Source organism: Oncorhynchus kisutch, linkage group LG30 (assembly GCF_002021735.2).
Source record: "Oncorhynchus kisutch isolate 150728-3 linkage group LG30, Okis_V2, whole genome shotgun sequence".
Taxonomy (NCBI): Eukaryota; Metazoa; Chordata; class Actinopteri; order Salmoniformes; family Salmonidae; genus Oncorhynchus; species Oncorhynchus kisutch.
Window position 1 is genome coordinate 16,623,773 of NC_034203.2, and position 23,192 is coordinate 16,646,964.

General features: G+C 43.5%; 1 protein-coding gene across 10 annotated transcripts in view; it reads right to left on the minus strand.

Annotated features, from left to right (window-relative positions):
• LOC109874536 (partitioning defective 3 homolog) overlaps nt 1-23,192 on the minus strand; it is a 239,563-nt gene that overhangs the window by 40,068 nt on the left and 176,303 nt on the right. For all 10 annotated transcript variants that reach the window (XM_031809815.1, XM_031809812.1, XM_020466486.2 and 7 more), the window contains one exon: nt 22,837-23,085. In XM_031809815.1, coding sequence (XP_031665675.1) covers nt 22,837-23,085 — 249 coding nt within the window. The remainder of the gene's footprint in view (nt 1-22,836; nt 23,086-23,192) is intronic.

Consider the following 23,192-nt stretch of genomic DNA (forward strand, 5'->3'; position numbering starts at 1 on the left):
TTACCGTAATTCTGAAACCAAAGTTTGCATCTCCACATTTTTGTTTTTGAAAAATGCTCTGTGGAAATGGTTAAAAGTAGTTATTGTGTATATGGTTTGTTAAACGTTAAAAATCAATGGTTTTTGTTTGGCATACATTTTAAAGTGGAAACACTGAGTCAAAGCGTAATTCCGTTAACGTGGAATTGCATATAGCTATCACACAACAACCTTGAAAGGGTAGGTGATAAATTCATACCATAGCCAACCAAACACTTCCCCTAGCCTCGTCTTTTCACACACTCACCTCTCTGACCTCACTTCAAAACATGTTGAATCTAGGCCTTAGCACAGCTGTCTTGAGTCTGAAAGTTCAGAGGGCTACCTGGTGTGTGTGTGGACTCAAAGCCCACCAGACAGACACGAGATGAGACAAGTGCAGCGCATCAAAGAGCACGACTGGAAATCATGTCGGGTTTTTTCTTTTTTTTTGGCAGACACACGTCGCACCGTCTCCACGGTTCAAATCCCTGCAGACAACCAGACAGAGAAGCAGCATGTGAAGTCCCTGACAGGACTCCCTTAGTAGGGCTGGGGGTTAGTGTGTGTGTGTGGGGGCGGGGGTAGAGGAAGGTAGAAAGGGAGTCAGTGAAGGTAGGGCTTGGGGTGAGAGAGTTAGTAAAGGGACAGACTAATGGTGAGGGAGCTGGAGGAGAGACCAAGGGTAGAGGAGAGAGAAGGTTCGGTGGAGGTAGGGCTGGGGCAGAGAGAGGGGAAAGGTCAGTAAAGGGAGGAGGGAGAGGAGGCCTGGGGAACAGTAAGACTGATCCATGCAGGCTGTTCAGGGCAGCTGCTGACACAGGCCTGTTTCATACACCGCTTACAGGGTCCCATAAATAACACCCCTACTAGGAGGGGCCGCCATGGTGCTCTTAAGTGTGCCACTTTAAAAGGACCCACTGTCATTACATCTGTTAGCATCCACAATGGCACCCTATTCCCTTTATAGTGCACTACTTTTGATCTGGTTAAAAGTCGTCGACTATATAAGGAATAGTGTTCCATTTGGGATGCTTCCAGAAACCTAAGTCCAGGGCGTTTGAAGTGACAGAAGGCCCAGCCTGGTGTGGAACTAGAGGTGGTGACCTCACTATAGTATGCCTGTAACACTGACACTGGGCCAGGCATAAGTCACAGGCCCTTGGGGGCCGACTCGCCCCCCTGGCCTAGGACCATAGCCACAGAGTCCGTCCCAAATGGCACCCTATTCCCTGTGTAGCCCATAGGGCTCAGGTCAAAAGTAGAGCAGTATATAGGGAATCGGGTGCATTTGGGACACAACCCTTGAACCTACAACCCCATCCCCTCTTTCTCCCTGCCCTCTCTGTCATGATCACCCCCATCACTCCACCTTTTTGAGCTGCCAGCTTCCAACACCTATGGGACCACCTGCCAGCCACACTGGACCACAACCAGACATCAGCAAAACAACACAGCTAACATTACAGAACATTGCAGCAGCTGAGTTGGTTTATGTTTTTTTGTTGAATTTTTCTCCCTTTTTTCTCCCCAATTTCGTGGTATCCAATTGTTAGTAGCTACTAATATCTTGTCTCATCGCTACAACTCCCGTACGGGCTCAGGAGAGACGAAGGTTGAAAGTCATGCATCCTCCGATACACAACACAACCAAACCGCACTGCTTCTTAACACAGCGCGCATCCAACCCGGAAGCCAGCCGCACCAATGTGTCAGAGGAAACACAGTGCAACTGGCAACCTTGGTTAGCGTGCACTGCGCCCGGCCCGCCACAGGAGTCGCTGGTGCGCGATGAGACAAGGACATCCCTATCGGCCAATCCCTGCGCCACCCGGGAGGCCCCGAGTTGGTTTATGTTGCTGCTGATTCAAGCAGCCTAGGAGACTGCGGAGATGTTTATTTCTCAGAGTCCGTATTCATAAGTGTTTCTCAGAGCAGGAGTGCTGATCTAGGATCAGTTTTGTCTTTTAAATCATAATGAACACAATGATATGGACAGGGAGGAGATGCTTGATACATATGACCCCTGGTCTGAGGAATACCTGGATATTTTGTTTCTATTCACAATAATGCACTTGTATCCATCTCTAAATACATAAACATTATTTAGCACAAATGTCTTATTATTCATGTACTATTCACTTGCCTTTAGGGTATGGAGGAAAGGGGAACACTTCCATAAGCAAATAGTCAAATAATGTCAAGCGCAGTATTGCTACTTCCATGAAGTGGATGGTATAGTCATTCTAAGAAACTACATGTGCTCGTCATATACATATACAGTACTAATACAATACCACTACAGTACTAAAACAATACCACCACAGTACTAATACAATACCACCACAGTACTAATACAACACTACTACAATACCACAATAGTACTAATACAATACCACTACAGTACTAATACAATACTATTACAGTACTCATACAATACCTTCTTTGTGTCACTGAGTTGTCACATCCAAGCAGCATGCAAAGCCACAAGGGCAATGGGTGGAAACCAACAGAAGTATTATTTTAATTGACATGAAGCTTTAGGGCAACATTGACACAAATACCACTAAGAAAGGAACCAGGGGGATATGATAAAGGTTTTAATAAGCATTAGTAAAGCTGATGGATGTTCACACCCAAATCCACTCCTTTTTGGAAGGATTATACAGAAAAGCAGTCACCAAATACATATGGAATTAAAGACCTAAAATACATTATAAAAGGCATAAGCTTCTCTTTTATTTAAGCAATCAGTAAGGCCTGAGGGGGTGGGGTATATGGCCAATATACCATGGCTAAGAGTTGTTCTTATGCACAACAGGACGTGGAGTGCCTGGACACAGACTTTAGCTGTGGTATATTGGCCATATATCATGAACCCCTGAGGTGCCTTATTGCTATTATAAACTGGTTACCAACGTAATTAGAGCAGTAAAAATAAATGGGGTATACGGTCTCATATCAGCATTCAGCCATTCAGAGCTCGAACCACCCAGTTTATAATAAGGATTATACCACACACAGCATTGTTCATATCAAATTTCTGATTGACTAAAAGGGCATTCGAGAATGGACATTAAAACCAGATAACAGGACAGTTGGAAAATGTATCGGGACAATATGCACCTACACATGCAGACTGTACTTGCTACAAAGTTACAGAAAGATAAACCAACATCTACACAAACTGAAAACGGATACATTGTAAACGAAAGTCCAACAAGGAAAAAACAGCTAGTTTGCAAAAACAAATCAATGCGGAGGCATTGTTTGGAGCATCTGATGACCTAAAAATGTGGTGAGTGACGAACGTGAATTTCTCCGTCCCCTCCGCGGCTAAAGGTGTCAAAATCCTCCCGCGTTTCTAGTTTGACCAGCTGTTTTCAGTAAGCATTTTTATTTATTTAAATTTGGTTGTCATATTGGCGGGTTGCTAGCAACAAACTACATAGCTAGCTTCTAGCCTAGTGTTCATTATGCAATGCGATGTCCTCGTAATGAACAGTGTGGAGTGTCCCGACGATGTTATTCTGGATGCAGAGGTCGTAAATCTGTGGCCGTAGGCTAGCTGGCAAGCAAGGGATAAGAATGTTGCCACTGAGCATGTGTGGTATAAATCATGTGTTAAAAGGATGTTCACTGGGACTCCAGTGCATATTGATTAGTCATTATTTGTGCTAACAGACCAGGGGTGGGGGCCAGCAGCCATCCATTAATCAGGGGGGGGGGGGGGGGGGGGGGGGAAACAAATCAATAGGTCTGGGGCAGCATCCCAAACGGCACCCTGTTCCCTAAAAAGTGAACTACTTTCGGCCAGGGACCATAGGGCTCTGGTCAAAAGTAGTGCACTATTTAGGGAATAAGGTGCACTTCCGGATACAGAGAATGTCAAGGATAGGTCTGGCCATACATCTACACGCACGCACACAGTTTGGAACCACCAAGACACTTCCTAGAGCTGGCCGCCCGGCCAAACTGAGCAATCGGCGGAGAAGGGCCTTGGTCAGGGAGATGACCAAGTACCAGATGTTCACTCTGACAGAGCTCCAGAGTTCCTCTGTGGAGATGGAAGAAACTTCCAGAAGGACAACCATCTCTGCAACACTCCACCAATCAGGCCTTTATGGTAGAGGTGGTGGTGGCAGCATCATGCTGTAGGGATGTTTTTCAGCAGCAGGGACTAGGAGACCAGTCAGGATGGAGGGAAAGATGAACAGAGCAAAGTACAGAGAATTCCTTTTTGAAAACCTGCTCAGGAACTCAGACTGGGGCGAAGTATCACCTTCCAACAGGACAACGACCGTAAGCACAAGGCCAAGACAACGCAGGAGTAGCTTCGGGACAAATCTCTGAATGTCCATGTGTGGCACAGCCAGAGACCAGACTTGATCCCGATCAAACATCTCTGGAGAGACCTGAAAATAGCTGTGCAGCAACGCTCCCCATCCAACCTGAAAGAGATTGAGAGGATATGCAGGGAAGAATGGGAGAAACTCCCCAAATACAGATGTGCCAAGCTTGTAGCATCATACCCAAGAAGACTCAAGGCTGTAATCACTGCCAAAGGTGCTTTAACAAAGTACTGAATAAATGTGATATTTCAGTTTAGATTTTTTTAAATAAATATGCAATTTATAAAAACATGTTTTTGCTTTGTCATTATGGGGTATTGTGTGTAGCTTGATGAGGGGGAAAACAACAACCATTTAATCTATTTTAGAATAAGGCTGTAACAAGAAAATGTGGAAAAAGTCAAGGGGTCTGAATACTTTCCGAATGCAACGTGTGTATTTTTACAAGTTCAGTTCCTGGTTGTGTAACCTTGAGTTGATTGTAAGAGTTAAATATCTACAGCCATGACCATAACATCTGTTACACATTCACCAACAACCACCCCTGGAACCTCTGGTCTACGTCCCAAATGGCACCCTATTCCCTACATAGTGCACTACTTTTGACCGTGCTGGTCAAAAGTAGTGCACGGTTTAGGGCATAGGGTGCCATTTGGGACGCATATCTTACTGTACACGCTACAGATTAATCAAATACTTGGTTCCTTTGTGGACCCTGTCAAGTCTGACAAATCCTGCCTTTTTATCCCAGCCTATCCTTCTGTAAAGGCACGTAACATCAGCACCTGTCCCTCTCAGCTACTGAGGCCCTACACCAGCCTGTGTGTCAGTGATCACAGATCAAAGAGAGAAGAGAAAGAGGGAAAACCATGCTACAACCAGCAACTACACACGCATGCACATACACAGGAAAACACCCTGGACTCCAACCGACAGACCTGTCAACACTATGCCTCTAGCTTGCCCTGCTCTCCAGTCATGGGCTCTCATTCTCCCAACCACCAACCAAAGGGCCTCTGTAGCCCATTCTGAATTGCACCAGGGGGCCCCTCCTCTCTCACACAGGAGGCCTGGTACGCGTCCCAAATGGCACCCTATTCACTATTCAATCTGTTCAAAAGTAGTGCACTATAAAGGGAATCGGGTACCATTTGGGACGCAACCTGCTTGTGACATCAGCTGTCAAACCTCTGCAAAAACTGACCTGTTCTGGGTCTGGATCTTCTCAGCAGTGAGACAGGAAATGGATATTCATCTTAATAGCCCCCACAATCTGAAAGACCTTGGAAATGTCACAAATTAAGACTAATTATGATTCCTTTAATCTTAGGTTTCCTATGTGGAACTGCTGGGGTATGACAGTGACTGATGATCTAGGCACACATGACTCAATTTGTGCTAGAATACTAAATGCTAACAGGTAGTGTTATCTCTTTCTTTACATTTCTCCAAGGGCAGAGCGGGTGCATTTAAAAAAAAATGCTGTTGACGTCATGAAAACTACAAGAGAATCGACACGGAGCTTATCAGTTGTGATTAACCAATTAGTTTAATATATTTAGAGTTTTAAAACAACCAACTGGCCCACATTGGTTGAATTATTTGAATTCCATTTAGTTCCTTTTTTTGTGTGAGCTCAATATGCAGTTTCTCTAGAGAGAAATCAGATCAAGCCCCAACTGTGCGATGCAGATGCAGAAGGGAGTTGTAGTTTCCAACAGGCCAACATTCTACATAGTCTAGTGCAGAAAACACGGTAATTACATACAATGACCATAATCCATTGCGCCTCTACTTGTCCGGTCTGTGTGGGGCAAGACACTGAGAGAAGAGAGAACACGTAATCGAGAAGGACAAAGTGCAGTGGCTTCGCGAGGTACTGTATCTCTCTACCTGAACATGGATGATCTAAGTGATTGATAGTTGGTACTGCAGTCATACAAGTATGCCTTATTTACTTTGAAGAACTACTAAAATATGGATTTGGTCAGACATCACAGGAAGCAGCTCTAGAGAGATGAGATGATGAATTGGAATGAAATAATAAAGTCAACAAATCAAAAAATAATAATATGCATAACTGAAATACATAAGTGATAAGCAGTAATGGGCAGTCACTATCATGAGACTTTAATGAATTGTTTTATTCTGTGTTGTTACAGCATTCAACCCTCATAATGCATTTGTTTTGAAAAATGATCGAAACCAAAAACGGGATTATTTTTCTCATAATCTAACCAAAACCGAGCTGACCTCAAATTGCTTAGCACTAATTGATTTCATGTTTCAATGTCAAAACAGGTTCCTAAAACTGAATCGTGTCCTTTACTTTGAACTAGACATACTTCAGACAATACCAGATTAGCATAGCAAATGAGTGATTTGAAAGGAGTGATTGGGTTGTATGGTATGTTTAGGCAGTTATTGCCTCAGCAATCTCCCAACAGCAGATGCTAGCTTCAGAACCTTTCATTCACCCTCCTGCTAACACATTTCTAAGGCCTCACAAAAGAAAGCAATAGATTCTCAGATATCAATACATTCAAATTCAAGACAAACATTCTTCAAGTCAAAATCCCAAACAAGCTTGCTACGCCAGATAGACTTCTTTTATTTATTCAATCTTCTGAATGAAAACCCACTGGGCCTTAGATTCTCTGTCTTCAGCCCTAATTAAAAAAAAATGCATTTTCAGTTTAAATCATCTAATTTAATTAAATAAAGAAAACTACTTTTTGAGGGAACTTTTGTGGGCAACAGAAGTAATTACTTTGAAGTGAGTGGGTGAAATGGCAGTCCCCTAAGCCCACAACAGTTAGGTTCCATCTCAAACGGCACCCTATTCCCCATATAATGCACCATAGGGCTCTGGCCAAAAGTAGTGCACTATGTAGGGTATACAGTACCATTTGGGAAGCAGCCTTATTTTCATTAGAGGAGGGCTCTGAACGCAAACAACCACCAGGGCCATTTCAATTCCGTTTGGAAGAGAAACACACACAACACACACCAAATCATTTTGGAAGGAAATGTTACGTGATTTATCTCCACTGCAAACCTGTCAACTCATTTCACATGTTGAACAAATTTGACTGCTTTGCACAGCTCTGCCATGGTGAGTGAAATACACCAAATAGCACAGAGGCTGCTTTGGGAGTGAGTTTTCATTAAGTTGAAGAAAAAAAACCCTGACTAAATAATCAGTGAGTTATAATAAGAAAGATCATATCTATAGAGCCAATATTTCCCTCAATTATTAATATTCAAATGAGAACCTTTGTGAGTCAAATGGGAGAATTTGAGACTGTAAAGAAACTTTCACTGCAGACCTGGAATGAATTCACCAGGTAAACGGGGGAAAAATGTCACAAATACAATAAGTCCTTTTCAACATGTAATGTGCTTTAGGGAGACAGATGTCTTAGCTGATTTGGTTCTGGAGCAAGAGATTAGGTAGACAGCTCTTTTCTCCTTGACTGATGCCACCTAACCCCCCCCCCCCTCTGCCACAGCCAGGAGTTGGGAAGATGAGGTTGAATTAAATGCCTGGTTCAGATGCAGGGCTGGCTTTCTGACTGCTGATGGGAAGAGGAAATTCAGCAACTCTGGGAGGACAGTGGAAGTTGATCAAATTGTTTCTTGTTAAAACCAATGTTTTGGCCTGTAGCAGTCATGTTTTTTAATTGGCTGACTGCAGAGGACAGCTTAAGCGCTACGTCCCCTCTCGACTGCTGGGTGAAGCCTGAGGCCACGGAGAGAGGGAGGGAGGCTATGCTGGGCACTGGCCTCACAGATCTGCTCCCTATTTCCTGTAAGGGTACACCACACACAATGCACTCCCTGGCTCTTTCTCAATTCATCTTTCCTCAATCACTTGAATGTCATCTCCTCAACTCCTTCTCAAAACGCATCGGAGAAGGTAGTCTGGGTGGAGGGACCATGGTCCTTCTCCTCAGTATGGTTAAGGAGGATGTGAGGAATTGTGAAAAGACTAATTGCGATAGAGGTCCTCTCCATCTCCCCCTTTGGCGACTGATGTTACCCGACTACCCGACGCCCTCTCCAGCATCCAGCCCACAACATGACACACCACACTGGTACAAGCAGTGTGCCAATCATTGTGTCAGCGTGCCCAAAAATGTTGACGACAGAATTCACAGAATGACAGCTGCAAAGAGTCAGGTTGGGCAAAGCTGAACTGCATCCTTGAGCATGGAATTGGAACATCAGCCAAAGATCCTGAAAGCGTAAACCCCCTGCAGTGCAGGAAATGTTTCCGGGTGTATCACTGCAAATGGGAGGCATTGTGTGGATTCAAGGCATTGGATCATACACATGTGCCAGGTACATATACAAGTCTAGTAGAGTGAGATTTGAATACAAGTCAGTCCCATCAATAACAGTATTAATTGTCCCGGACCTGCCGTTTTCGACTCTCTCGCTACCACACCTGCTGTCTTGAACTCAATGCTCGGCTATGAAAAACCAACTGACATTTACTCCAGAGGCGCTGGCCTGTTGCACCCTCTACAGCCACTGTGATAATTATTATTTGACCCTGCTGGTCATCTATGAACGTCTGAACATCTTGGCCATGTACTGCTATAATCTCCACCTGGCACAGCCAGAAGAGGACTGGCCACCCCTCATAGCCTGGTTCCTCTCTAGGTTTCTTCCAAGGTTCCTGCCTTTCTAGAGAGTTTTCGCTAACCACCGTGCTTCTACATCTGCATTGTTTGCTGTTTGGGGTTCTAGTCTGGGTTTCTGTAGAAGCACTTTGTGAAATCTGCTGATGTAAAAAGGGCTTTGGATATACATTTGATTGATATACAATTTACTAATAGCATCAACTCTAATATTACACAAAGAAGCTTTACCTTCCCAGAGCTCCCCTGAGGCATCATGACACAGCTGATATGATCCACAAGGCAGTAGACATCACATGGTGCGAAGAGAGAGAGAGGGAACACTCAGCGGGCTGTTCGTTTAAAGAGGCCCTTTCATTAATGATTAACTAGTTGGCATCACAGTGATTCTCTTCTCAGAACATTTCAAACAGAGACAAATTCAATTTATTTGAATAGTCGGGAAGCTACTGTACTGTACTAGTGAACACACTTCAAACAATCAATAAATGTCAGACTACCGTTGTTAAAATGTAGTGGATGCAATTCATAATAATTTGTTGGTGGGAAACGTAACCAACATTTGGGACGCTTTTGATGTATAGACCAGAACGTTTGAATACCAAAACATAAAAAGATGAGATGAGCAAAGCCAATAGAACTCTTTGCTTACATAATTGAGTGTTACCTACCTGTGTTTCTGAGGGAATACCAAGACGGTTCCCCCTCCAGTTGACGCGAATTGCGGCCAACAGCAGCTGATGAAAGTGTGCGTTTCATCCTCAGATTAATTTTTTCCCCTTCCCATTTCCCAGGGTCTCCAAACACACGGGTTGCGTCCCAAACAGCATGTTATTTCCAAAAGTAGTGCACCAAATAGGGAATAGTGTGCCATTTGTGACAGCCACTTTGATCTAATAATCTAGGAGCCCATATGTGACATCTTCTCATGTGAGAGACGTATTGAGAATGAAGGGGGATGCCTGCCAACGTAGGAATGGGCCCGTCTCTAGCATAATAATGGTCTCTCTCGCTGGTGATCTGACAAAACTGTCACCACCTGCCTGCGTGTGAGTGATTTAATCGAGCAAGCTTTTCTTACTCTCCGCCGCTCCAGGTATCTCGGTAGGAAGAGGAGAACATTTGAAAGATTACGCAGTGTGTTGGAGAGATAAACAACCACACAAAACAGTCATATGGAGCGCCGTTGACAGCTGGGTGGGCGGCGAGAGAATACACAATGCGATCGGAAGAAGTGTGATCGAAAAATTGTGAAAACAAGATGGGGTCTTTTAACTCGGTTTAACTAACTCTCACGTATTCAATGTTCTGTCGCATCTAACATCTATGACTTTTTTTTACCACTACAACTAAACTGTAATCATCTTCCAATCTTTCCTTAAATAATATTCATGATAACATTTCAGGTCAGTAAGGTCTTAACCTTGAACAGGGGTCACATCCCTGTCAGAATGCCATTCCTGAGTGGCTAAATATGACAGCCATCCATCCACTCCTAGTCTCAGAACAGTGTTCATCAAAAGGCGGTCTGTCCCAAACTATGGATGCATCCCCAATGGCACCCTATTGCCTATATAGTGCACTGCTTTTGGCCAGGGTCAATAGGGCTCTAGTTCAATATATAGGGCAGGGGTCCAGAGCCTGCTGGTTTTCTGTTCTACCTGATAACTAATTGCACCCACCTGGTGTCCCAGATCTAAATCAGTCCCTGATTAAAGGGGAACAATGAAACGAAGCATTGGACACAGAGCTACATTCAACATTGTGTCACCATCAAACACCCTGTGTTCACCTCCTATCTCCCTATGATCAGGTCCAGACATCTAGCCAGAGAGGAGAGCAGACCTGGTCGTTTTAGACATCTATACATACTTTCAGGGTTTGCTTTAGCCTACCTAGAAAATGAGCAAGGATTGGCCCTTTTTGGGACATTTCCATTGGTCCCATTTCTCCAGGCAAGCTCAATAAACAGGGCAAAACAAGTATCTGAGCCCAGCTCTGGAGCTGGGGCCTTGTGAGTAGAGATGAGCCACAGCCCTGCATGGCCTGGCCTCTGAGATGTGTGCAGTGTTGCCTGGCAACAGGAGTCCACAGTTCAAAGGTCTTTAATCGAAGAGTTTATTAGATTGTTTATAATCCTTTCCTCTCCCCAGCTAGTTGATACCGTAACACAACCCAATTTAAGGTGAGCTAATGCTGTGTTCTGGAGGAAAGAGTAGGGCAGAACATGCACCCAATTCCCTATATAGTGCACTACTTTCGACCAGCACCCATAGGCCGTCTCCGGGGCATACCCAACTGGGAGATTTTCACTTTGGGTGACTTTTTAAAAGGGTATTCTACACCAAAAGTCATTGAAATGAAATTATGTTGACACCATCTGAAATAAAACGCTCCCTTTAAAGTCATTATAACCAATAACCCAACTGATGAAGCATAGTGGCTTTAAATAAATAGTCTGAAGCATGAGATTGCCCATCTACATTTAACCTCAAAAGACTCTGAATGCATCAAATCCTACAAATATATGTTGTAAAATGTCACTCTGACCTTAAAAGCGCAATTCAGCATAAATTATATTATAAAATTGATTAAATAAAAATGTTTCCTCATCAGTCTACACACAATACCCCATAACGAGAAAGCAAAATATTTCTTTAAATACATTTTTGCAAATGTATAAAAAATAAAATAAGAAATACCTTATTTCCATAAGTATTCACACCCATTGCTATGATACTCGAAATTGAGCTCAGGTGCATCCTGTTTCCATTGATCACCCTTGAGATGTTTCTACAAACATCAGGTGCATCTGAATACTTTCTGAATGCACTATATATATATATATATATATCATTTTTCTATTATATTTTTTGGAGTAGCGGCGGGGCACCGCTTCTATATGTATAAAGGGGAAACACTGTAAATGTGGGTCGGCATGCTGCCAGGGTTAAAGGGTCAGTGGTAGTGTGCAAAGTAAACCTAGTCAGTCCACAGGAGAACTCAAGCCAAACGTCAAAGAGTTCTCAGCTGGATGGATCCCGAACTGATGGGGCCAAAGGGGAGTTTCTGGAGAGAATTATGTAAAAAAAGACATGGGGCCAGCGCCATTAAAGGTTCATGTGAAGCACATACTGTTTGTGTAAATCACTGCAACAGCTGTCTAAGCTCTTTTACCAGTAATGCAATGTAAGTGCATTACAGATGTTGATGGACCTAAGAATGTTAAGTGTTTATGCTGGATTAAAAAAAACATATTGTACTTTGTGATACGATTGTATTTATACTGCCAGGGTTACGTGCTTGTCACAAACCAAGGCTTCAACCAGTGACCTCAGAGGGAAGCCCATAGAATTAAATAGAACACTAATGTAATGCATCTCTTTGGAGAAGCCCCTGTTGGTGGGATTCAGCTCCAATCAGGACTACGCCCGTCTGGCACCAGATATGAGAGGAGAGTAGATGACATCATTCTGACAAACACCAGACATGGTCAATACGAGGCAGAACAGACGGCTAGACGGCCATCCAACTGTCCCTGAGTGACCAGGCATACGTTTAACAGGCAATTTACCATCATTTGGAATCTGCGGTGCTGACCTGTCTCTATTTCCTCTGCCCTGTAGTGTGTGTGTGTGCGTGTGTATCAGACTGAGCCACAGGTTCAATGGTTCTCTGCTAATCAGTTTGGTGCCGTTGTCTGTTGTGTTCAGATGCAAACCAACCCCCAGAGGAGTTCTGTCTCTCTGGGTAGGGTCATGAACATTTAGCCACATTATTCACAAATGGAGCAGCCTCTAGATAAAAAGACAAGCTACAAAATGCATAGGCACATTGAAGGAATACATTCTGTAATGGTATTCCGCCATTTTGTTTCAGTGAGGCAATATATGCAGTGTGTGTGTGTGTGATAAACAGGTGTAATCCTAATCCAGCATACAAACAGGCAGACAGATACAGTAAAGAGATTGGAGGCTTATCATATGCTAGTAGGGAAGGATAGGAGGCAAAGGCTGCATCCCGAATGGCAACCTATTCCCTATAAAGTGCTACTACAGGCCAAAAGTAGTGCACTATATAGGGCATAGGAAGCCATTTGCCACTAATATCACTTATTCAACCTATTGACATCCTCACCCACCTCATCCCACATCCATGCAACCCTCTTTTCAGTTTAAAACCTTTGTCGAAGCAGCTGAGAGCATCAAAAACGTTTTAGGAATGTTTTGTTACTTGACTGACTGGAATTGAGCTGTACACAACACCAACGACCTAACCAATGAAGGCAAAGGGGACTAAAGCCAAAGGGGGCTAAGACAATGGCCATAGAGGCATAGAGGCACATTCAGGCAGGATTAGGGTTGACCAATTCAGATAACTTTCACAAAATGTCCAGTTTTTCTAGAAATCCCGGTTTGGAAGAACCCCGGAATCAGGGGTGGGGGGGAATAAGGAGGAATACCGGAATCCTACTATTAGGAATTCTGGAAAACCTGGGAATTTTAGGCAAGTTAACTGCCTCCCCCAAACCAAAGCCCCATAGGCTGTTGCCAGGACCCCTGGATTAAGGAGAGAACAGGACAGTATGTCTTCCTTATAGATTAAGTAAGAGATGACTCCGTCACAGAGAGGAGCAGATGGGAGACGGTAGTTGATCGTTAAAATCTATAGACACATATTTAACCAACAGTAACATATTACATAATGGTTTATTGAATATTGAAGAAACACCCTGTAATAAACTGTTAGTAACGAGTCCGGTAATCCATCTACTATACTAAAGAATTACATATCTACAAAGCAGCTTGAGAAACACAGGCTCCATCCCAAAGAGCACTCTGTATAATGCACACATTTGACCAAATGGGCCTATGGTGCAAAAAATAGTGCATTATATAGGGAGCCATTTGGGACGTAGCCACTGCATCTAAAAAGCAGAAATGGAAATCTGTAAAGCAGATCAAGATATTAGCAAGAGGTCAAACACAGGATTAGGGTTTACCACATGTACATATGTGGATGGAAAGGTGGATTAACTAACTGGTGCCAGTCTGATATATCTGGCCTGGTTTGTGTGTATGTTATTCAATCTGTTCTTTCAGAACAGCACTTCCTCTATCTTGCAGAGGCTTTTCTATCTCAACACATGATCTTACTATTTTAACCATTCTCCTTTCCTTGAAACCAATATTTTTTGTGTCAACATCGTATGTTGCTGAATCTGCCTTGCGTATGACTATGTTTATGTGTGTGTGTGGGAGTGTGTGTGATTCCTGCTGGGTATCTGAAAGCCCTCTGCCTGAATGGAGGGGGATTAGCCGTGTGTTTACTCACACTGAATGTGGGAATTAATTGCCCTCTGGTACATGCATACACACACACACACACACACACACACACACAATCCTGAGTGGGCCCACATTCAATTGCCTTTTCTATTCATCTGCAAACCAGTAGACCGAACAAGGTTGACGCGACCCCCTGTGGTGTGATGTCACTCACTGTAGCTCCAGAACCTCATCGTGTGTCCTAAATGGCACCTTATTTCCTATATAGTGCACTACTTTTAACCAGAGCCCTATATGGAATAGAGTGGCATTTGGGAAGTAGACTCAGAGACGCTGCTTGGCTAGCTGTTTCATATCTTCTTGTGCGTTTGTGATACGATGTGACCGATATGTTCCTTTGGAGCGGAGGGCTTTTTCTTACAGGCCTAAATGAATATAATGGAGCAGATTTAAAAATAACAGCCTCAGAGCTGGGGAATCAAATCACATCAAATCCCACAGAGGGAGCATTCAACCCAGGTCTCTATTCTCCTAGAGGGGGATGAAACAATACAGATACAGGAGTTAATTAACTTGTTTTACCCTCCATCATGTGATGGAACACTGCATGTGTGCATTCACGATATATACACCAAGAAAAGAACACGCTTACTAATCTTAAACATGTTAAAGGGTAAATCGGCGATTGGTACATCCATTTTTGGATTGGGGGTATTTTTTGATCTCGTGGATGGTCTAAGATTTGAAGAGTTGCTCAATTTCTCCAGCCCCATCACTCAGCTGTTTACTAAAAACGTGTCAGGATGACCACTTCGTTGTTTGAATCCCAGAATGGCCCTTTCAAGTGAATTCTCCCAGTGCTCTGTGGTTCTCACTAAAGTAGTCTCTAGAATATAGATAGACCTAGTCAGTATCAGGTAGAACGTCGCAACCCTGCCAGCCTGGGGAAAACAACCGGTGGTTACCAAGGTTACCCCATTGGCTCACAGCAAAAACTTGACCTTTTCAAACGTTTTCTTGATGTATGCTTGCTTTAGTCAATTACAAAACTACATTTAATTAAAGCACAGCATGTATAAAGCTTCTTTTTAAACATAGCCTGCTCCCTAGCATTCTCAAACGTAATATTTTAGGGCTTCCCTCATGCCCCTTTTCATGACGATGCTAGCAGCCACTTGTGTTCCCCAAGACCTACAACACAAACAAACCGACTATACTGTTACAAGTAGAGAGTGGAATTACAAACGGACTGTACAACACAAGTAAAATGTCGGACACGTGATGAAATGTTTTCCACACACATAGCTAGCTACGTGCAGCCATACCAGGACACCACGTCACCACATTTCTCACACCGAGCAACAGGGCTTATCTCGCAGGCTCTATTTCCATACGTGGGAGCGTTGCGAACCGAAGGTCGAGATTTTTTGTACAACACATCAGCTTTTTGTTATTTTTGTAAAAAACAAAGAAACAAAGTTGCCTCTTTTACCATGGGGGTCAATGGGAAAGAATGTTGGTTTTCCCCAATTTGTGGGCGTAGAATCCCTTATTAATACGCGAATACCGACAGGGACTATAGTGATGGCCGACACCACTGTTGCCAAGTAGGCTAGAACAGAGCATGAAGTCCTCTGTGACATTCTATTAGCAGTCTATCTGGGGGCTTAGGAGTCACAGGATTATGACAAATGTTACCAGATGTCAAATGTTAACTCAAGACCTTGTGAAATATACACAGTAATTGTGGGAAAAGGTTACAGACGGAGAGGGCAAGTCGGACCAACCACAATATCCAGGAGAGGTTATGAAATTTGGCAGAGGACCATGATGGACTAGCCCACAGAGAGAGAGCGAGAGAGAGGGAGAGAGTATTCTTAACTTAAAGCTACAGCTACGACACCACCAACGTAATAAACATAGAAACGCCCTTAAAAAAGACCAATTACAGCACGATAAACCCAATTTCAACATAAATCATTTTCTTTCACTTGCTCTCTCCATAAATACTGTTACAAGGCTGCCCATATGAACCCAGCCGAGTTGCATTTTCACAGTGTAACACAGTACCAAAGCCTGTAAACTCCACAAAAAGCTCAATGCTGTTTCAACGATGTCGCAACCAGGGCTCTAAATTAAAACGTTTCATTGGTAGCACTGGTGCTCCCAATTTAAAAGTTAGGAGCACCACATGACATTTAGGAGCGCCAGAAAGGATGATTTATATTATGGATTGAGATACCGCCTACAGTGCATTCACAAAGTACTCAAACATCTGGACTTGTTCCACATTTTGTTATGTTACAGCCTTATTAAATTAAATAACAATAATACATCTCAATCGACACACAATACCCCATATGTATTCAGACCCTTTGCTATGAGATGGAAGCCACTCCTCAGTAAAGGACATAACAGCCCGCTTGTTAAAGGAACCTAAAGGACTCAGACCATGAGAAACAAGATTCTCTGGTCTGATGAAACCAAGATTGAACTCTTTGGCCTGAATGCCAAGTGTCACATCTGGAGGAAACCTGGCACCATCTCTACAGTGAAGCATGGTGGTGGGAGCATCATGCTGTGGGGATGTTTTTCAGAAGCAGGGACTGGGAGACCAGGGAGGGAAAGATGAACGGAGCAAAATCTAGAGAGATCCTTGATGAAAACCTGCTCCAGAGCGCTCAGGACCTCAGACTGGGGTGAAGGTTCACCTTCCAACAGGACAACGATCCTAAGCACACAGCCAAGACAACACAGGAGTGGCTTCAGGACAAGTCTCTCAATGTCCTTGAGTGGCCCAGTCAGAGCCCGGACTTGAAACCGATCGAACATCTCTGGTGAGACCTGATAATAGTTGTGCAGCGATGCTCCCCATCCAACCTGACAGAGCTTGAGAGGATTTGCAGAAAACATTGGGAGAAATACACCAAATACAAGTGTGCCAAGCTTGTAGCGTCATACCCAAGAAGACTCTAGGCTGTAATCGCTGCCAATGATGCTTCAGCAAAGTACTGAGTAAAGGGTCTGAATACTTATGTCTAAAATGTCTAAAAACATGTTTTTGCGTTGTCATTATGGGTGTAGATTGATGAAGAAAGAAAACGATTCGTGAAAAAAGTCAAGGGGTTTGGATACTTTCCGAATGTACTGTATATTGGGCCTATATGAATTCTAGCTACTTTTGAAGTACATCTTGTGCCCTAGAAACAAATATGTGAAGCCATTTGTTTATTATCAAAGCTAAAACGCTGACACAAATACCAGTCACATCAAAATCAAATAAAATGTTATTTGTCACATGCTTCGAAAAACAACAGGTGTAGACTAACAGTCAGATGCTTACTTACAGGCCATTCCCAACAACGCTGAGAAAAACAACAGTCAGATGCTTACTTACAGGCCATTCCCAACAACGCTGAGAAAAACAGAAAATAACAACACCAGGAATATATACACAATGAGTAACGATAACCTAGCTATATACACAGGGTACCAGTACCAAGTCATTTGTGGATTATTAGGATTTCTACATTGTGTAAAAGCACCACTTTCCAATTGCGATGCATTTACATAGAAAATTGTACACGCTCTCTTTAAAAACGTAATGTTTGTGATGACATGCAAGATATCCGTCATGAATTCATCACTAGGATCATTGATCTCATGAACAAGATATCCCCCTTCCCTTTCTTTCTATGCCACCAAAATGTTTGGATACACTGGTCAAGTTACCAGGTTGTTAGCTAGCTAGCCAATGAGGTACTGTAACATGACTGAAGTGTAAACAAATGGTTAACGACGTGCAAGTAGTTTTAGAGCTGGGTGGAGGGAATGGTGCTGTCATTCCGCAGTATGATTAAGTTGACAGAAGTCAGTCATGGCTCTCAGGGTGGAGGAAATGGCTGACTTCTCCCCTGGGTTTCACGAAGCTTCTGGCAGACTCATTTTACGCTGCACAGTTAAATTGACATTTCTGATGGGCCGTAGTTTTGAAAGCGAAGGCAATTAGAAAATGAATTCCGCTGTATATTTATGCAGCTGCAGGTTTGTTTTCCTTCTCAGTCAAGCGGCCAAAAGGGCGCTGGGAGATTTTATAGCTCTGAGAGGAATTAAAAAGAATATTCCGTCTCTCTCATTTTGAGACAGACTCAGGCAGTTCAGACAGCACATCTCCCCCCCTTGGTAGAGCAAGGTATGATAATAATAACACATACCGTAAATACTATAGGGCCATGGACATGAGTCGGTCACATACTGTGGGTCATATCAATTACTTCATCTCTTTTATGACATTAGCCCTGAACTACATAGTAGAAGTTCTACTTGGGGCATAGAGATATGGTCAAAGGTAGTGCACTACTTAGGGAATAGGGTGTCATTTGGGCGTTCGCATGCTTTCCAGCCGAAACAGTTCGGTAGAGTGTGGAAACCCCTTCGGATTGGTGGATTTGGTTATTTCAGCCACACTCGTTGCTGACAGGTGTATAAAATCGAGCACACGGCCATGCAATATCCACAGACACACATTGGCAGTAGAATGGCCCGTACTGAAGAGCTCAGTGATTTTCAACGTGGCACCATCATAGGATGCCACCTTCCCAACAAGTCAGTTCGTCAAATTTCTGCCCTGCTAGAGCTGACCCGGTCAACTGTAAGTGCTGTTATTGTGAAGTGGAACCGTCTAAAAGCAACATTGGCTCAGGAGCGAAGTGGTAGACCACACAACCTGACGGAACATGACTGCCGAGTGCTGAAGCGCACACTACAGAGTTCTAAACTGCCTCTGGAAGCAACGTCAGCACAATAATGGTTTGTTGATGAATCACGCTTCAGAACCTGGCAGTCCAACGGAAGAATTTGGGTTTGGCGGATGGCAGGAAATCGCTAGCTGCCTGAATGCATAGTGCCAACTGTAAAGTTTGGTGGAGGAGGAATAATGTTCTGGGGCTGTTTTTCAGGGTGCGGGCTAGGCTCCCTGAGTTAAGGTAACTCTTAATTAACGCTACAGCATACAATGACATTCTTGATGATTCTATGCTTTGTGGCTGAATGGAAGCAAGTCCCTGCAGCAATGTTCCAACATTGAGTGGAAACAACTCCTTATTAATGCCCATGATCTTGGAATGAGATGTTCAACGAGCACATGTTCACATACTTTTGGCCATGTAGTGTATTATGCTGTGTGACATTGTGACATTTTTGTGTGACATTTTTGTTCGTTTTGGACATGGATTTTTTGGCTGTTTGGACACACAACATTTTTTCTAGAGGCAAGCCGAAGTCTATGCCCCTTCGTCGATGATTGGTCAATAGTAGGGATTCTTTAATAAAGTGTATCATTCAATGAGAGACTACTTGTTTTCATGCACATTTATTTATTGAGAAATATTGGTCCAAACATCTAAGATGTAAAATTGAAACTAAGATCCTCTTGGCAAAAACATCAAAATGAGTGACAGACTTGAGTTATTTCGGACTATTTTAAGGAAGTGTATATTGGCTACGGCGTCTCAAAACAGACAAACGGTACTATTGACACTTCTTTTTTTCATTTTCAAGCAAAGGTCTTTTAAGGGAGTATACGAGCACACTTGCTGAGTTAGCCTCCAGCCAAACTGAAGCATGCTGACGCCTTCAGGCTTACCAAAGACGATTCTGCCTGTGCACAAGCTACCAGGGCATGTATGCTCTCCTTTCCCCGGCAGAACTCTTTCTTTCTCCCTTTCAGCTTCCTGTTCTGTGTATAATGTCCACAGCAGCAAAGCTCTTATATCAGTCCTTACTGCCATACAGGACCTTCATGACAAACATTCCTGCTACTTGACTTGGGAAAAGCTACAGGGCTCCCACCTCTCCCTCCTATGGTGGGCTGTTAATAAACTCCCTGCTCTGTGTAGAAGTCCTGAAGGAAACACACTTCCTGGTTTTCTCCAGTTAGTATAACAACCTCCCCCGAGGTGTATTTTCTTATAGTTTGAGGTCTACGCAAAAAACCTAACATCTTAGATGTGTTTGTTGTTACATGTACCAATTTTCAACAGAAAGTTACTGACACAAACGCTTGTTTAAAACTTAAGAAAATGTTGCCCAGTATTGAGTAACAGATATATAAACACGAATTCTATCGCACCAGTTCTGCTTGACATGTGCAGTGCCCCTTGGCGCATAGTGTACAGTAGAACTGACGACATAGAAATCCCTATAAAGAAACAGTAAAGTAGTCCAACTTCTACATCTTCAACTTGCAAGAAAAAAATATTTTGCAATGAAATCAAATGCTCTACTTCTAAAAATTCCCATGGTGTAATACACTGTGCCTCTACTTCGCAGTGGCATTATTTCCAAACGCTTTCCAAGGGAATAATGATGTTCAGAAATCAAATCAATACTGCGTTCAAAATGGCACCCTATTCACTCGATAGTGCACTACTTCTGATCAGGGCTCTTGGTCAAATGTAGTGCACTATATGGAGAATAGGGTGGCATTTGGGACGTGGACACATTTCTAATAAAGTTGTAGGTTTGTGATGATACATCTGCTTATGATTAATGTCTTCAGGGGGAGGGGCAAGTCTTTCACAAACCTCATCTCCCCCCAAGAGATGCACAGCACAACAAAACAATGTCCGCTCTAACTTGAAAAAACAATACCATTACCACCTGTGACCCGACATAATGCTGCGGTAGCACCGAAGAGCCAAACACAAGCAAAGATTAAACAGATTGCGCCAGTGGTTCTGCTGCAACGGGGTCATGAACACGCACAACGTCCCAGACTATGTTTATTGAACGAGTGCTCTGTGGTATTGCTAGTCTCTTAACAGCCGCAGTGCATGGGAATGCTATTCATTCCTTCTTCACACATAACCTCTAGAACTATATCCAAAACTTTACACTGCGGCAGCACAATGAATTATACATCAATACTACATACAGTATTAATACATCTACACACATCTGAGTAGAGGGATGTGAAATAACACCCAGGATAACTGTATTCACTCTGGCTAGGGATATCATCCCAGGTTATTCATCTGTACTGCGCTCCAGGCCATACAGTTCTACAGTGGAATACTGAGGCTTCGGCTCAAATGGCACCGGGGCACATAGGGATCTGGTCAAAAGTAGTGCACTATATAGGGAATAGGGTGCCATTTGCTGTAGATAGAGGGCCTACGGGCTTATGGTTTCTCGTCACATCCTTTAGTGTGATGTAAAGTACTGTCACTGCAGTGGCCCCTGTGTTCACTATGGCATCACAGGGACACTGACTATGAATGAATAACATAGTAGAAATAAAGATTTGTCAATATATGATTTGATGTATTTCATGTATGACCATTGCTTCGAAACCAATTTCTTCAGGGACAATACAGTTGAAAGTTGAAGTCAGTCTTGGGAATGGTGTGAGATGATTGACAGACAGCCAATCCCAAAGGAAAGTGAACAGTCAGCCTGAGGATATGTTTCTCTATGTTTGCATCTCAAATTACACCTTTATCCCTATTAAGTGCACTACTTTTGACTAGGGCCCAAGTAGTGCCTATTCCCTATAAATGCCGAAGCAATCTATGTAGGCATTTGGGACGCATACTATGACATGAACATGTAAGAGACGGGGGAAGTAGATCAGGAGAGCATAAGAGAAAATGTAGAAATGCTGCCTTCCTTACCCCCCCAGGGGCAAGGTAATCACCAGTGAGTCCCAGTCAGTAGAGTGGTGACATTTAACTGCCTGCACTTGTTTTCCTGGGGTGAGATTTGATGTCTGGACTAAGACACAAGTCAAAGTATATCAGCCTCCTATACTGTAGCTACTCAGTGCTAGGATATAGAATACTTATAGATGAAAGTGAGTGACGCAGCGTAAAAATGTGGAGGTACTGTATGCGCAACGGTGTTTCTCCTAGCATTACTCAGGCACTGCAAGATACTATTCTCTCAGGAATGAGTTCTTCAACACCTCAGAGGCTTGAAGCTGGAATCCGTAATGGTGAAACAGCCACGTCCGTTTGTGATATTACAACACCAAAGAAGTTACTGCAAACCATGACCACTGTTTTCTCCCTTGGCAATCACTGCAGGCGTGATAGCAGAGCACAATATGTACTGACTTTAAAAAAATAACATTTTGTGAGACACTTCTCATCTCGGCAACAAAAACAACAGTGGTTGGGCTGCCAGTGGCGCCGTGCCCCATACTGCAGATTCCATCTTTACATGATGGTCTGTCTATAACACAAGTATAAAACCAAACTGCCATGCAGAAGTGCTACTTAATAGTGCTTGATATTACTACCACTCTTCATTTTATCAGACCTGGGTTCAAATATTATTTTAAATCATTTCAAATACTTTACCCGAGCTTGCCTGGGTTAATGGACCAATATAATAGTCTCACAATGGCAACCTCTGCCCAATCTGGCACTCCTGGCAGGCTAGAGCCAATGGCCAAAGTATTTTAACGATTTGAAATAGTATTTGAACTCAGATCTGCTCCTCATAGCGTGGGATAGACCCTCGAGCCCCTACCTGTCGGCGGAGGGAGGGCGTCCATTTGCATTGCGGGTTTTGCCGACTTGTGTGTACAGGGAGGAATCTTGATGGTGGTTGTCTCGGGGGCTCTGGGGCCGGCTGTGCCCGCTGTCCAGGGACGTGTCCAGGGGCCCGATGCCTGCGTAGGGGTGCTCCTCGTCTCGGCACAGGTTGACATCTAGGATCTCAGCGTAGTCCCTCTCCCGTGCCTGGCGCTCCCGCAGCTCCCGGGTCTTAGCCTGGATCCTGGAGGAAAGAATGTTTCATCATTGATTCCTCAAACAGAAAACTGTGGATGCGTCCCCAATGGCAGCATACAGTACCCACGGAAAGTATTCAGACCCCTTGATTTT